At 46.1% G+C, this 11,667-nt stretch overlaps 1 protein-coding gene across 3 annotated transcripts in view; it reads left to right on the top strand.

Moving 5' to 3' along the window:
* VARS2 (valyl-tRNA synthetase 2, mitochondrial) overlaps nt 1-11,667 on the top strand; it is a 36,763-nt gene that overhangs the window by 1,143 nt on the left and 23,953 nt on the right. For 2 of the 3 annotated variants that reach the window (XM_083723325.1, XM_083723324.1), the window contains exons 2-11: nt 620-996; nt 3,009-3,093; nt 3,292-3,392; nt 3,897-4,018; nt 5,463-5,529; nt 6,167-6,264; nt 6,666-6,747; nt 7,835-7,954; nt 8,046-8,157; nt 11,145-11,233. In XM_083723325.1, the coding sequence (XP_083579451.1) occupies nt 718-996; nt 3,009-3,093; nt 3,292-3,392; nt 3,897-4,018; nt 5,463-5,529; nt 6,167-6,264; nt 6,666-6,747; nt 7,835-7,954; nt 8,046-8,157; nt 11,145-11,233 (1,155 nt within the window). In that variant the 5' untranslated portion in view covers nt 620-717. Of the gene's footprint in view, nt 1-619; nt 997-3,008; nt 3,094-3,291; nt 3,393-3,896; nt 4,019-5,462; nt 5,530-6,166; nt 6,265-6,665; nt 6,748-7,834; nt 7,955-8,045; nt 8,158-11,144; nt 11,234-11,667 lie in introns of those variants that run through there. The other variant, XM_083723326.1, reaches the window with a different exon arrangement.

The following is an 11,667-nucleotide window of genomic DNA, read 5'->3' as shown; positions in this document are numbered from 1 at the left end:
TTGATGGTAAAATTTCCTAACCGCCCACCAGCGCTCGATGGAAGGAGGATTCGGCTTGTGCCATAGAACAGGGGTCAGCAAACCTACCGCGCCTCGGGCCGGTGTCTCCAGTGCCGATTGTGTGGAGGGCGGGGGAGGGCGTGCCCATATGCGTGTGCACACGCTATTTCTGGTGCACTTCCGGGTCGGAGGAGCACCGGAAATAGTTTATGCACATGGGCACGGGCCTCCTCCGACCCAGATGTGCATCGCAAATAACACATGCGCAAATGGGGCAGCCACGCAGTGCAGCACCGGTAAGAGCAGGCGGCGGGGGTCACTGCGGGCCGGATAAACGAGTCCCTCGGGCCTTATCCGGCCCACGGGCCTTACCTTGGGGACCCCTGGCCATAGAACCCCCTCCTGCTCACCTAGAATACTGAAACGCCCACTAGTGGGCGGTAGGGACCTGGTTAACAATCCCCTGAGCTAAACCATTCAGTATTACATTATTGCATCCACCAAAACTTATTTACAATGTTGAATTTATCTTAATGCTGTCCGTGTTTTCAAATGTACAGAATTCCACCCCCCCATATATACAATAAACATTTAGTTTGCTTGGTTTTCCTTTCTGCAGGTTCCACCCACCCACCGTGCAAAGACGGAAAAGAGAGCTTATGGCACTGCGAGTCAGGTAGCTGCGCGAGAGGTGTGCTTCCCATGCCTGAGAACTGAATGCGTCCAATTCCAAGCATGCCATTGCCCCAGTACAATGTTGGGCCTGTCCGGCACCTGTGTTCTCTCTGCCGTCTGCTTCTCTGGGCTGAGAAGAGGCGCTGTGGGGCGCCTGGCGTTTGGAGGTCTTACTCCCAAGCAAGGAAGCCTGAAGGAAACCCGACGGATCTCCATAGCCAAGCAGGGAAAACGCCCCACCTGAAAAATAAGGCAGAGAAACAGAAACGGCAGCGGCAGAGGCTGGAGGCCATTGAAGCTGGGCTGCTTGCTGGGTCCAAGGTGAGGCGGTGCTTGGAGGACCAGCGACGCTGATGTCCCCACTTTGGCTAATTATTTAATAGGGGAGAGTCGAGTGAGGAAGAGCCATTTCTCAGAGGGAGAGCATTTGGTTTGAATGCTGAGGATCTCCGGTTCAATCCTCAGTAGGATTGTTAAAAGTCATGATTTTTAAAAAATATTAATTAAAAACGGATTTTTAAAATTTAAATTGGATTTTTAAAATTTAAATTGGATTTTTAAAATTTAAATCAGATTTTTAAAATTTAAATCAGATTTTTAAAATTTAAATCGGATTTTTAAAAATATAATGCTTTTGGAGGAAAATTTTTTTAAAGATAGTTTTCCATTTAAGTTATATTATAGTCCAAAGGCTATTCATCAGGAAATAAGGGTTTGTTTTTAATTATGTAGCATGTAGTTTTATATGCAGTGTTTAAATTCTTTGGTAAATGAATTCCATTAATCCATTTGCAATGTCATGCTCTTCCAGAGGTCTCTGTAAGATTATTTGGGGCAGTTTTTCTAATGAGATTATCACAGAGGCTTGTTTTTGCAGTTCTCAAAAGTGTGAAATTGTGTCTGCAGAGATAACATGCCTTTTCTTCAAAGGAAAAATGCTATAAAATAAACATACAGAGCTGAGGGAAAACCCTTAATCCCATTGTTCTTTTGCAAATTTATATACACAGCATCAGCCCCTTACCTCTTAAATGTTAAGTTCCAAGAGGTTCAATGAATAGATTGTTTGGAGTGGAATAGATCTGCACAAGTAGCTAAGTGTGAAGCCGTGAAAACCTTGTGCAACCTTGTGAGCAGAATACTCCACAAGTCTTGGGATCTTTGTGTAATAATTGTGCAAGTTTATTATTCCAAAAATGAAACCTTCATCTGGTTGTAAATATTAAGATTATGCCAGCAAGAATGAGTATTTCTGTAAAAAAATGATTTAAATCAAGTCTTACTGACTAGTGATTTAAGTTGTGATTTAAATCGATTTGATTTAAATCAAATCCACCCTGATTCTCGGCATCTCCAAGTAGGACTTAGAATCATAGAATCATATAGTTGGAAGAGACCACAAGGGCCATCGAGTCCAACCCCCTGCCAAGCAGGAAACACCATCAGAGCACTCCTGACATATGGTTGTCAAGCCTCTGCTTAAAGACCTCCAAAGAAGGAGACTCCACCACACTCCTTGGCAGCAAATTCCACTGTCAAACAGCTCTTGCTGTCAGGAAGTTCTTCCTAATGTTTAGGTGGAATCTTCTTTCTTGTAGTTTGGATCCATTGCTCCGTGTCTGCTTCTCTGGAGCAGCAGAAAACAACCTTTTCCCCTCCTCTATGTGACATCCTTTTATATATTTGAACATGGCTATCATATCACCCCTTAACCTCCTCTTCTCCAGGCTAAACATGCCCAGCTCCTTTAGCCGTTCCTCATAAGGCATCGTTTCCAGGCCTTTGACCATTTTGGTTGCCCTCCTCTGGACACGTTCCAGTTTGTCAGTGTCCTTCTTGAATTGTGGTGCCCAGAACTGGACACAGTACTCCAGGTGAGGTCTGACCAGAGCAGAATACAGTGGCACTATTACTTCCCTTGATCTAGATGCTATACTCCTATTGATGCAGCCCAGAATTGCATTGGCTTTTTTAGCTGCCGCGTCACACTGTTGGCTCATGTCAAGTTTGTGGTCAACCAAGACTCCTAGATCCTTTTCACATGTACTGCTCTCAAGCCAGGTGTCACCCATCTTGTATTTGTGCCTCTCATTTTTTTTTTGCCCAAGTGCAATACTTTACATTTCTCCCTGTTAAAATTCATCTTGTTTGTTTTCGCCCAGTTCTCTTATCTGTCAAGGTCGTTTTGAAGTGTAATCCTGTCCTCTGGGGTGTTAGCCACCCCTCCCAGTTTGGTGTCATCTGCAAATTTGATCAGGATGCCCTTGAGTCCATGTGGAGGAAAAGCATGAGCCCCGCCCTGAGAGCCATCTTGTCTCTGCTGTATTTTGCAGGAGCAGCCGCCAAGCCAAGCCAGGGGCCGAGCCTTGAAAAGCACCGTTCTGTACGACATCCCAACTGCAGCTGGAGAAAAGAAAGGTAACAGTGGGGGAAACAGAACTCCTTGCCCTTTCCATAGCCTCCTGCATCTGTCTGTTGGGAAGCCGGTAGTTTCAGAATGCTGGGTTCCACACCTTGTACATTTTATACAGATCAGTTCTGGGATTTAATGGAAATACGCATTACTGGTTTTTTTGATTTAATAACAGGTACCCTCTGTTGCATTCTTTCCCACAGATACCTCGGTACCGCTGCCTGTCTCGTATAGCCCACGCTATGTTGAAGCTGCCTGGTATTCCTGGTGGATGAAGGAGGGATTTTTTAAACCAGAGCACCAGGTAGAAAAATTGATGCTGGAAACAAGTGGTTTTTGGTGGGTTGTGCCGTAAACAGGTGAACCAAAGGTGTGCTGCCCTTGAGAGTTGACAGATGGCTGAATGGCAGAAATGATGACCCCAGAGGAACACTAGATGTAATAATCAAAGGGCTGAAGTTAACAGAAAAGTAGGTTTTGGTGGAGAAAAACACCTTGATAGAGAGTTTGACAGTGGAACCGATGACTTACAGCTGTCAAGCAATGACTTCCAGCACCTGCTGGGAATGCACTAACTCTGGATTATTTTCATCCATCACGGGGTTTAACTCAGTTGCACACAAAAGCCTCCTCAATCCTGGGATTAGATGGGCCTTAGATCCTTGCCTGCAGGTCTCCCCTTCCTTTTTTTTTTTTGCCAAACCTTGAAATTAGCGGTTCTGCCATGGTACCCTGATGGTGTAGTAGCCACCAGGCTGTTCTGACCTTGAAGGCTGCTGATCTCTCTTTCTGTTTCTCTTTCCCAAAGCACCTTCTGCCCCATCAGAAGCCAGAAACGTTTTCGCTCTCTCTCCCTCCGCCAAACGTCACGGGGTCCCTGCACTTGGGCCACGCCTTGACCGTGGCTCTTGAAGATGCTCTGGTACGTTGGTAAGTGATGCTCTGCGTGGTCAGGTGGGCACTTTGCCTCCAGCAGCCGATGGCTCCCCTGCAGCTTTGTGTTTCTCGCTCATGTATTCATTTTTAGATTTATAGCCATCAAACCCCTCAAGATATAAGGGTGAGTGGCTTGCAGCAGGTATACGAATATGCATGAGGGGGGTCTGCAGCTCATGAAAAAGAGCCCGTGCTTTTGATACAGTGGGGCCCCGCAAGACGAATGCCTCGCAAGACGAAAAACCCGCTAGACGAAAGGGTTTTCCGTTTCTTGAGGCGCTTCGCAAGACGAATTTCCCTATGGGCTTGCTTCGCAAGACGAAAACGTCTTGCGAGTCTTGCGAGTTCCCCCGCCTTTTTCTAAGCCACTAAGCTGCTAAGCCGCTAATAGCCGCTAATAGCGCTAAGCCGCTAATAGAGGTGCTTCGCAAGACGAAAAAACCGCAAGACGAAGAGACTCGCGGAACGAATTAATTTCGTCTTCCAAGGCACCACTGTATAAGGCAGCTTCCTTGGTTCCAATGGGCAGTCTAAACTTCTTTTATCCGGACCACATTTTCAGAATAAAAATTTGCTGACACCATGCTGAATTTTCCATTGATAAGAAATACATTGGAAAACAAAAAGAAACAACGGCTAGCAGTGTTTGAGTCATAAGAGCATCACTTGGTGCTCTTGCTCTCCTTTTGAAAATATATTCTGCCAATAAAAAATTATCTTGAACTGCACTACACCGAAATATTTAAATGTTTCTCCGATTGTACTTGAATCTTCCCCGCCACACTTGCCACGTTCCCCTGCCACATGGCTGTGGCGTGACACATCCTTTGAGAACCACTGGTTTAGAGAGAGGGGTCCACCGTCTTGAATGTATCACAGCCTGATTTACGGGGCTTCCAGAATTCTCTTGGGGAAGCCATGACTGTTTAAAGTGGTATCCTAGTGTTCTCTTATTCCTCCACCAAATGTGGGTGGGGCATTGGCCTGATCCAACTTAGAACTCTTCTAGTATTCTTAACTTTTGTACAGAAGGCTGTGTTCCAGCTATGCCAAATTCATAGGTTTCGACAGGCACACCCCGTAGGCATCTGTCTCCGTCCAGGAAATGGGGAGGCATTATTACAGAGCAGGGACATGTTCCAGCAAGGCAAAAGTGCTTGAGGATGTTGCAGAGCATGGCATGGCCTCAGCAGTGTGCCAAGGGTTAGGCAGAGAGGGCTGGTGGCCTGAATTTGGCCCCGGAACCTGAGGTTCTCCGCCTACGTTGTAGAGCCTGTGCTCTGTCCTTGGGATCTGCTTCCTCTTTCTGCTGGTTTTTTTTTGGGGGGGGCAGCTATGCTATTTCTAGAGATGCTGGTTCTGATCTGGCATCAGGTCACTGTGTTTAGCAGCAGGGCAGTTGCTGAGTTCTGCGTTGTGGTCTTTCGATGTCTTGCAGGAAAAGAATGCAAGGCTATAAAGTTCTGTGGGTTCCAGGGTCCGATCATGCTGGGATTGCCACTCAGGTGAGATAATAAATAAATAAATAAATAAATAAATTTTATTTATGCCCCACCCTCCCCAGCCAGAGCTGGGCTCAGGGCGGCTAACACCAGTAAAATTACAGTAAAAACATAATAGGGGAAAAAACACAATTTAAAATGCAGGTTAAAATGCAGCCTCATTTTAAAAGGAGCCCATAGATCAAAACCAAAAGGGGAGGGAAACATAAGGGTCAGACTGAGTCCAAACCAACACCCAGGCAGAACTGCTCTGTCTTGCAGGCCCTACGGAAAGGTGTCAAGTCCCACAGGGCCCTAGTCTCTTGTGGCAGAGTGTTCCACCAAGTTGGGGCCAGTACTGAAAAGGCCCTGGCCCTAGTTGAGACCAATCTAACCACCTTGCGACCTGGGACCTCCAAAATGTTGTCATTTGTGGACCTTAAGGTCCTCTGCGGGGCATACCAGGAGAGGCTCCTATCACGTGGTTCCCCATTCCTGACACGGAAGTAAGTCCCACTTTACCTAATGGGACTTGGTTCCTAGCACGTCGTCTTAGGATGGTAGCCTTAGAGGGGGGTGGAATGAGAGTGTAGGGTTCTAGTCAAGTTTCCTGCATGGGCTGCATTCAGATTCCCGTTGTTTTCTACTGTTGTCTGGCCAGGCTGTGGTGGAAAGAAAGATCTGGAAGGAGAGGGGAGTCCTCCGAAAAGAGCTCAAGCGCGAGGAATTCCTCCAGGAGGTCTGGAACTGGAAAGAGGAGTGAGTATCCGGGGGACTCAGGCCATTTGCCTTAAATGAAGGCGGACCTGTTTAGGGAAGTTTTGTAATGTCTGATGCTGTATTGTTTTTAATATTCAGTTGGAAGCCGTCCAATGTGGTTGGGGAAACCCAGCCAGGTGGGCAGGATATAAATAATAAATTATTATTATTATTATTATTATTATTATTATTATTATTATTATTATTATTATTTATTAAATGTGGGAAAGGATAGATGAGGAGTGTATGGAAATTACATAAAATGGAATGTGCTTTAGCTTAAGGCAAGAGCAGGTTTGTTTCTTGCATGGCAACCAAACAGAAAAACCTCCTTTTTGTTCTTCCTTTTACCTCTGTACATAAAAGGTTTGCTTTTGTTCTGCTTTTTCTCCTGAGATCAGGAAAGGGAATGAAATATTCCAACAGCTGAAGGTGATGGGAGCCTCATTGGACTGGGACAGAGTCTGTTTCACCATGGACTCTGTGAGTAGCAGATTCTGAAAATGCAAATGTGGTTTGTACGTAACGATGTGTGTTATAGGAATGTCAGTCTGTGGTTGATTCCTTTGGTTTCTGATGCCGTATCAAGTTCTGCTTCTTTTGTACTGTCTCTACGTGAAACAAGAAAGATATAAATAGGTAGCATTTTGGAAATTGCAATTGTAAATACAGTGGCACCTTGGGTTACAAACACTTCGGGTTACAAACTCCGCTAACCTGAAAGTAGTACCTTGGGTTAAGAACTTTCCCCCATGATGAGAACAGAAATCACACGGCGCAGCAGGAGCAGAAGGCCCCATTAGTGAAAGCTCGCCTCAGGTTAAGAATGGTTTCAGGTTAAGAATGGACCTACAGCAAAAGTGAAGTAAAAAAAGAATGGGAGTGCCTAAATGCATACCTTAAAAGTCAAGGTTCGAGGACAGAAATCTGGCTGAGTCTGGAATAACCTTGTGAAGTGAAAGGACAAGAAAGAGGGATTTATATTTAGATGTTAGGATAGAGATGATCAGGAAGACACAATGAGAAATAAAGGAGGTGCTGTGGGATTGGTGGAAGTCAATGTTTGTTTTTCTTTTTAGTTGTTTATATTATTAACTTGTAAGATATGGATTTGTTTTTTGTTTGTTTTTTGAATGTTAGTTATTGTGTGTTGTGTATTGATATTTTTTGATATTTTTTGTGTTGTTGGGTGGAAAAAGACTAATAAAATTTATATATTTTTTGAAAAAGGGGAAAAAAGAATGGACCTCTGGAACGAATTAAGTTCGTAATCCGAGGTACCACTGTATGAGCAATGCTGTTACAGTTGCCAGAGCAACATATCTTTTTCTTTTAGCTCTTCGTTAACTTCGTTGTATTAAATCTGAATATAAATAAAGGTGTGTTCTAAGGGGAAATGGTGGATGAAAATAATGCAAATTTCCGTGGATTTCAAGTAATTTGCAAGCTGATGCAGAAACAGGTGCAGACTGTGGCTTCCGTCGTCGTTGCTGCTGCTACAGACTGGCTATAGCTGCCATCATTGTTTCTTTGCCTCCTTCCATCATTACCACAGCTCTTTCCTGCTTAGGGCTTCTCCCAAGCGGTGACCGAGGCCTTCGTGCGACTGTATGAGCAGGGCCTGGTGTACCGGGAGAGGCGCCTCGTGAACTGGTCATGCGCCTTGCGATCGGCCATTTCTGACATTGAGGTGAGTGGGGAGGAGTCTGGCGGCACACGGTGGCTGGGAGAAGGGGGTGCTCTTTAGGACCAAGGTGACTCATGGATGGTGTCCCTGGCAGGTGGAGAACAGGCAGCTCAAAGGACGGACAGAGCTCTCTGTGCCCGGATTCCAAGGCAAAGTGCCGTTTGGGGTCTTGGTGACATTTGCCTACAAAGTGGAAGGAGAAGATGGTGAGTTAACAGCGGCAAGATGTCGTTCCTGTTGCTTATTTTTGTATCTTTATTTTTGATTTGTGTTGGAATGGTTTGGTTTGGTTGTGTATCTTTGAATGTCGAACGGAATCCTTTCCAGAAGTCCGTTCGACTTCCAAAGCATTCAAAAACCAAAGCGCGGCTTCCGATTGGCTGCAGGAAGCTCCTGCAGCCAATCGGAAGCCCCATCAGATGTTCGGGTTCCAGAAGAACGTTCGAAAACCGGAACAGTCACTTCTAGGTTTCGATTGTTCAGGAGCCAAAATGTTTGATAACTAGGCTGTTTGAAAACCAAGGTATGACAGTATTGTGTTATGACTACTTTTGTTATTTTGTAATGGTGTATTTTTTTATGTTGTAAGCCACCCTGAGCTGTGGAAAGGTGGCCTACAAATAGTAGAATCATGGAGCAGAGAGAGGAAGCTGGTAATAACCTAGATATGAATTTGAATGGGAACAGTTTAAGGTCAGCTATGTTCACTGCATCCATTCTTCGGCGATCAGCCTTCTTGATGGTCCAGCTCTCACTTCCATACATCACTACTGGGAAAACCATGGCTTTAACTATACGGACCTTTGTTGGCAAGGTGATCTCTCTGCTTTTTAAGACGCTGTCTAGGTTTGCCATCGCCTTTCTCCCAAGGAGCAGGCGTCTTTTAATTTCGTGACTTCTTTCACCATCTGCAGTGATCATGGAGCCCAAGAAAGTAAAATCTCTCACTGCCTCCATTTCTTCCCCTTCTAATTGCCAGGAGGTGATGGGCCCAGTGGCCATGATCTTCGTTTTTTTGATGTTGAGCTTCAGACCATATTTTGCGCTCTCCTCTTTCACCCTCATTAAAAGGTTCTTCAATTCCTCCTCACTTTCTGCCATCAAGGTTGTGTCATCTGCATATCTGAGGTTGTTGATATTTCTTCCGGCAATCTTAATTCCAGCTTGGGATTCATCCAGCCCAGCCTTTCACATGATGAATTCTGCATATAAGTTAAATAAGCAGGGAGACAATATGCAGCCTTGCCGTACTCCTTTCCCAATTTTGAACCAATCAGTTGTTCCATATCCAGTTCTAACTAGCTTCTTGTCCCACATAGAGATTTCTCAGGAGACAGATGAGGTGGTCAGGCACTCCCATTTCTTTAAGAACTTGCCAGAGTTTGCTGTGGTCGACACAGTCAAAGGCTTTTGCATAGTCAATGAAGCAGAAGTAGATGTCTTTCTGGAACTCTCTAGCTTTCTCCATAATCCAGCACATGTTTGCAATTTGGTCTCTGGTTCCTCTGCCCCTTCGAAATCCAGCTTGCACTTCTGGGAGTTCTCGGTCCACATACTGCTTAAGCCTGCCTTGTAGAATTTTAAGCATAACCTTGCTAGCATGTGAAATGAGTGCAATTGTGGAGGAGACTCTTGAGAGTCCCATGGACTGCAAGAAGATCAAACATATCCATTCTTAAGGAAATCAGCCCTGAGCGCTCACTGGAAGGACAGATCGTGAAGCTGAGGCTCCAATAGCTTGGCCACCTCATGAGAAGAGAAGACTCCCTGGAAAAGACCCTGATGTTGGGAAAGATGGAGGACACAAGGAGAAGGGGACGACAGAGGACGAGATGGTTGAACAGTGTTCTCGAAGCTACAAACATGAGTCTGACCAAACTGCGGGAGGCAGTGGAAGACAGGAGTGCCTGGCGTGCTCTGGTCCATGGGGTCACGAAGAGTCGGACATGACTAAACAACTAAATAACAACAACAAATGTTCACTGCTATTTTTAGTCTTTTGATATTGAGTTTCCACCTGTTTCAATCGTGTTAGCCTCTTTCAAGGCCTTCCTTTACATATAAAACAAACAGAAGGCTGTTGTCACATTTGCAGTCCTGCCCTTCCTCCTAAGAAACTCAAGGTAGCCACACTAGGGGCGAGGTGAGCCTGCCTGCTTTTTAACCTTGCAACAGCCCTGAAAGGTAGGTTAGCAGAGAGATTTTGGTTCAAGATCACTGTGCTTCACAGCTGAGAGATGCGAAGGACCCTTATCTCCCTGTTCCAAGGCTTTGTCTGCAGCGTTGAATGCGGTCGGGTCCAGGCTGAGACATGCTCTCTTTTCATAGACGTGGAAGATACCCTCCCAGCTGTGTTTTACAGGGAAAGTCAGTTCTCGGGACTCTTGGATGTTTCAGTTGGCAACCTATTGATAAAAAACCCACAGAATCTCTAACAATCGATTGCTTCTCTTTTGTTACCGTATTTTTCGCTCCATAGGGCGCACCGGACCATAGGGCGCACCTAGTTTTTAGGGGGGGAAATTCCCCCCCCCCGCCCCAAAGAGCAAAGAAGCTCTTGTCTTGGCTTCCTCTTTAGCCACGCGCAACCTCTCCAGCTGGGAGAAGCTGCGCGTGGCTTTGTTTTTAGCTGCGGGGCTGGGACGGAGGAAGCCCGAGCTTCCCCCAACCCCAGCCCCCAAAACAGGCAGTTATCCGCAAGCTTTCGGAGCCCGGTGGGAACTCCCGCCACGCTCAGAAGGCTTGCAGATAGCTGCCTGAAGCCTGGAGAGTGAGAGGGGTCGGTGCGCACCGACCCCTCTCGCTCTCCAGGCTTCAGCGAAAGCCTGCATTCACCTCATAGGACGCACACACATTTCCCCTTCATTTTTGGAGCGGAAAAAGTGCGTCCTATAGAGCGAAAAATACGGTAATTAACGGGAAGAGATGCAGCTTGGCTATTGGGCAGTGTAAGATAGCAGGCCAAGATTTTGCTCAGTTGGGTTAAAGGTGGAGGAGGCCTTATGGTGAAAGGGTGTGTAAGAAATCCGATAAGTAAATAAGGCAGCATAAATGGACATCCCGTTCTCCTCACATGGCTACATCCTTTTTCCCCCATCTTGTGTGCTGACGAGCCCCACAGGAACACTACCTTTCTGACTAAAACACCTTTGTTTCCCCCTGCTTGGTCTCTGCTTCCTTTGACTGAGGGCAGGCGAGGAACTTCCTGTGGCCACAACCCGTCCGGAGACCATGTTGGGAGACGTGGCAGTCGCTGTCCATCCGAACGACCCGCGGTATAGAGTAAGACTTCTGCGCCCTGTTCTCCCTTCCGATGGGGCCATGGAACCGTAGTTTCAGAGGCGCAGCACAAGTGGGAATGCCTGGACTCAAAGCATAGCAAGGCCCAGCTTGAAATGCATACAGTGGTACCTCGGGTTACAGACGCTTCAGGTTACAGACTCCGCTACCCAGAAATAGTACCTTGGGTTAAGAACCTTACCTCAGGATGAGAACAGTAATTGTGCGGCGGCAGTGGGAGGTCCCATTAGCTAAATTGGTACCTCAGGTTAAGAACAGTTTCAGGTTAAGAACAAACCTCCGGAACGAATTAAGTTCTTAACCCGAGGTACCACTGGCTGGCAGAGGCCTTGTGGGAACTGGATATGAAACCTGACATGAGCAGCCTGTGACAGATTAATTTCATGCAGCCCACAAAAATGAGGTGCAGAGGAGAG

This window comes from Podarcis gaigeae, assembly GCF_964106915.1.
Source record: "Podarcis gaigeae genome assembly, chromosome: 2".
Classification (NCBI taxonomy): domain Eukaryota; kingdom Metazoa; phylum Chordata; class Lepidosauria; order Squamata; family Lacertidae; genus Podarcis; species Podarcis gaigeae.
The sequence above is the reverse complement of the archived record's forward strand: the minus strand, read 5'-3'. Positions and strand labels throughout refer to the sequence as shown.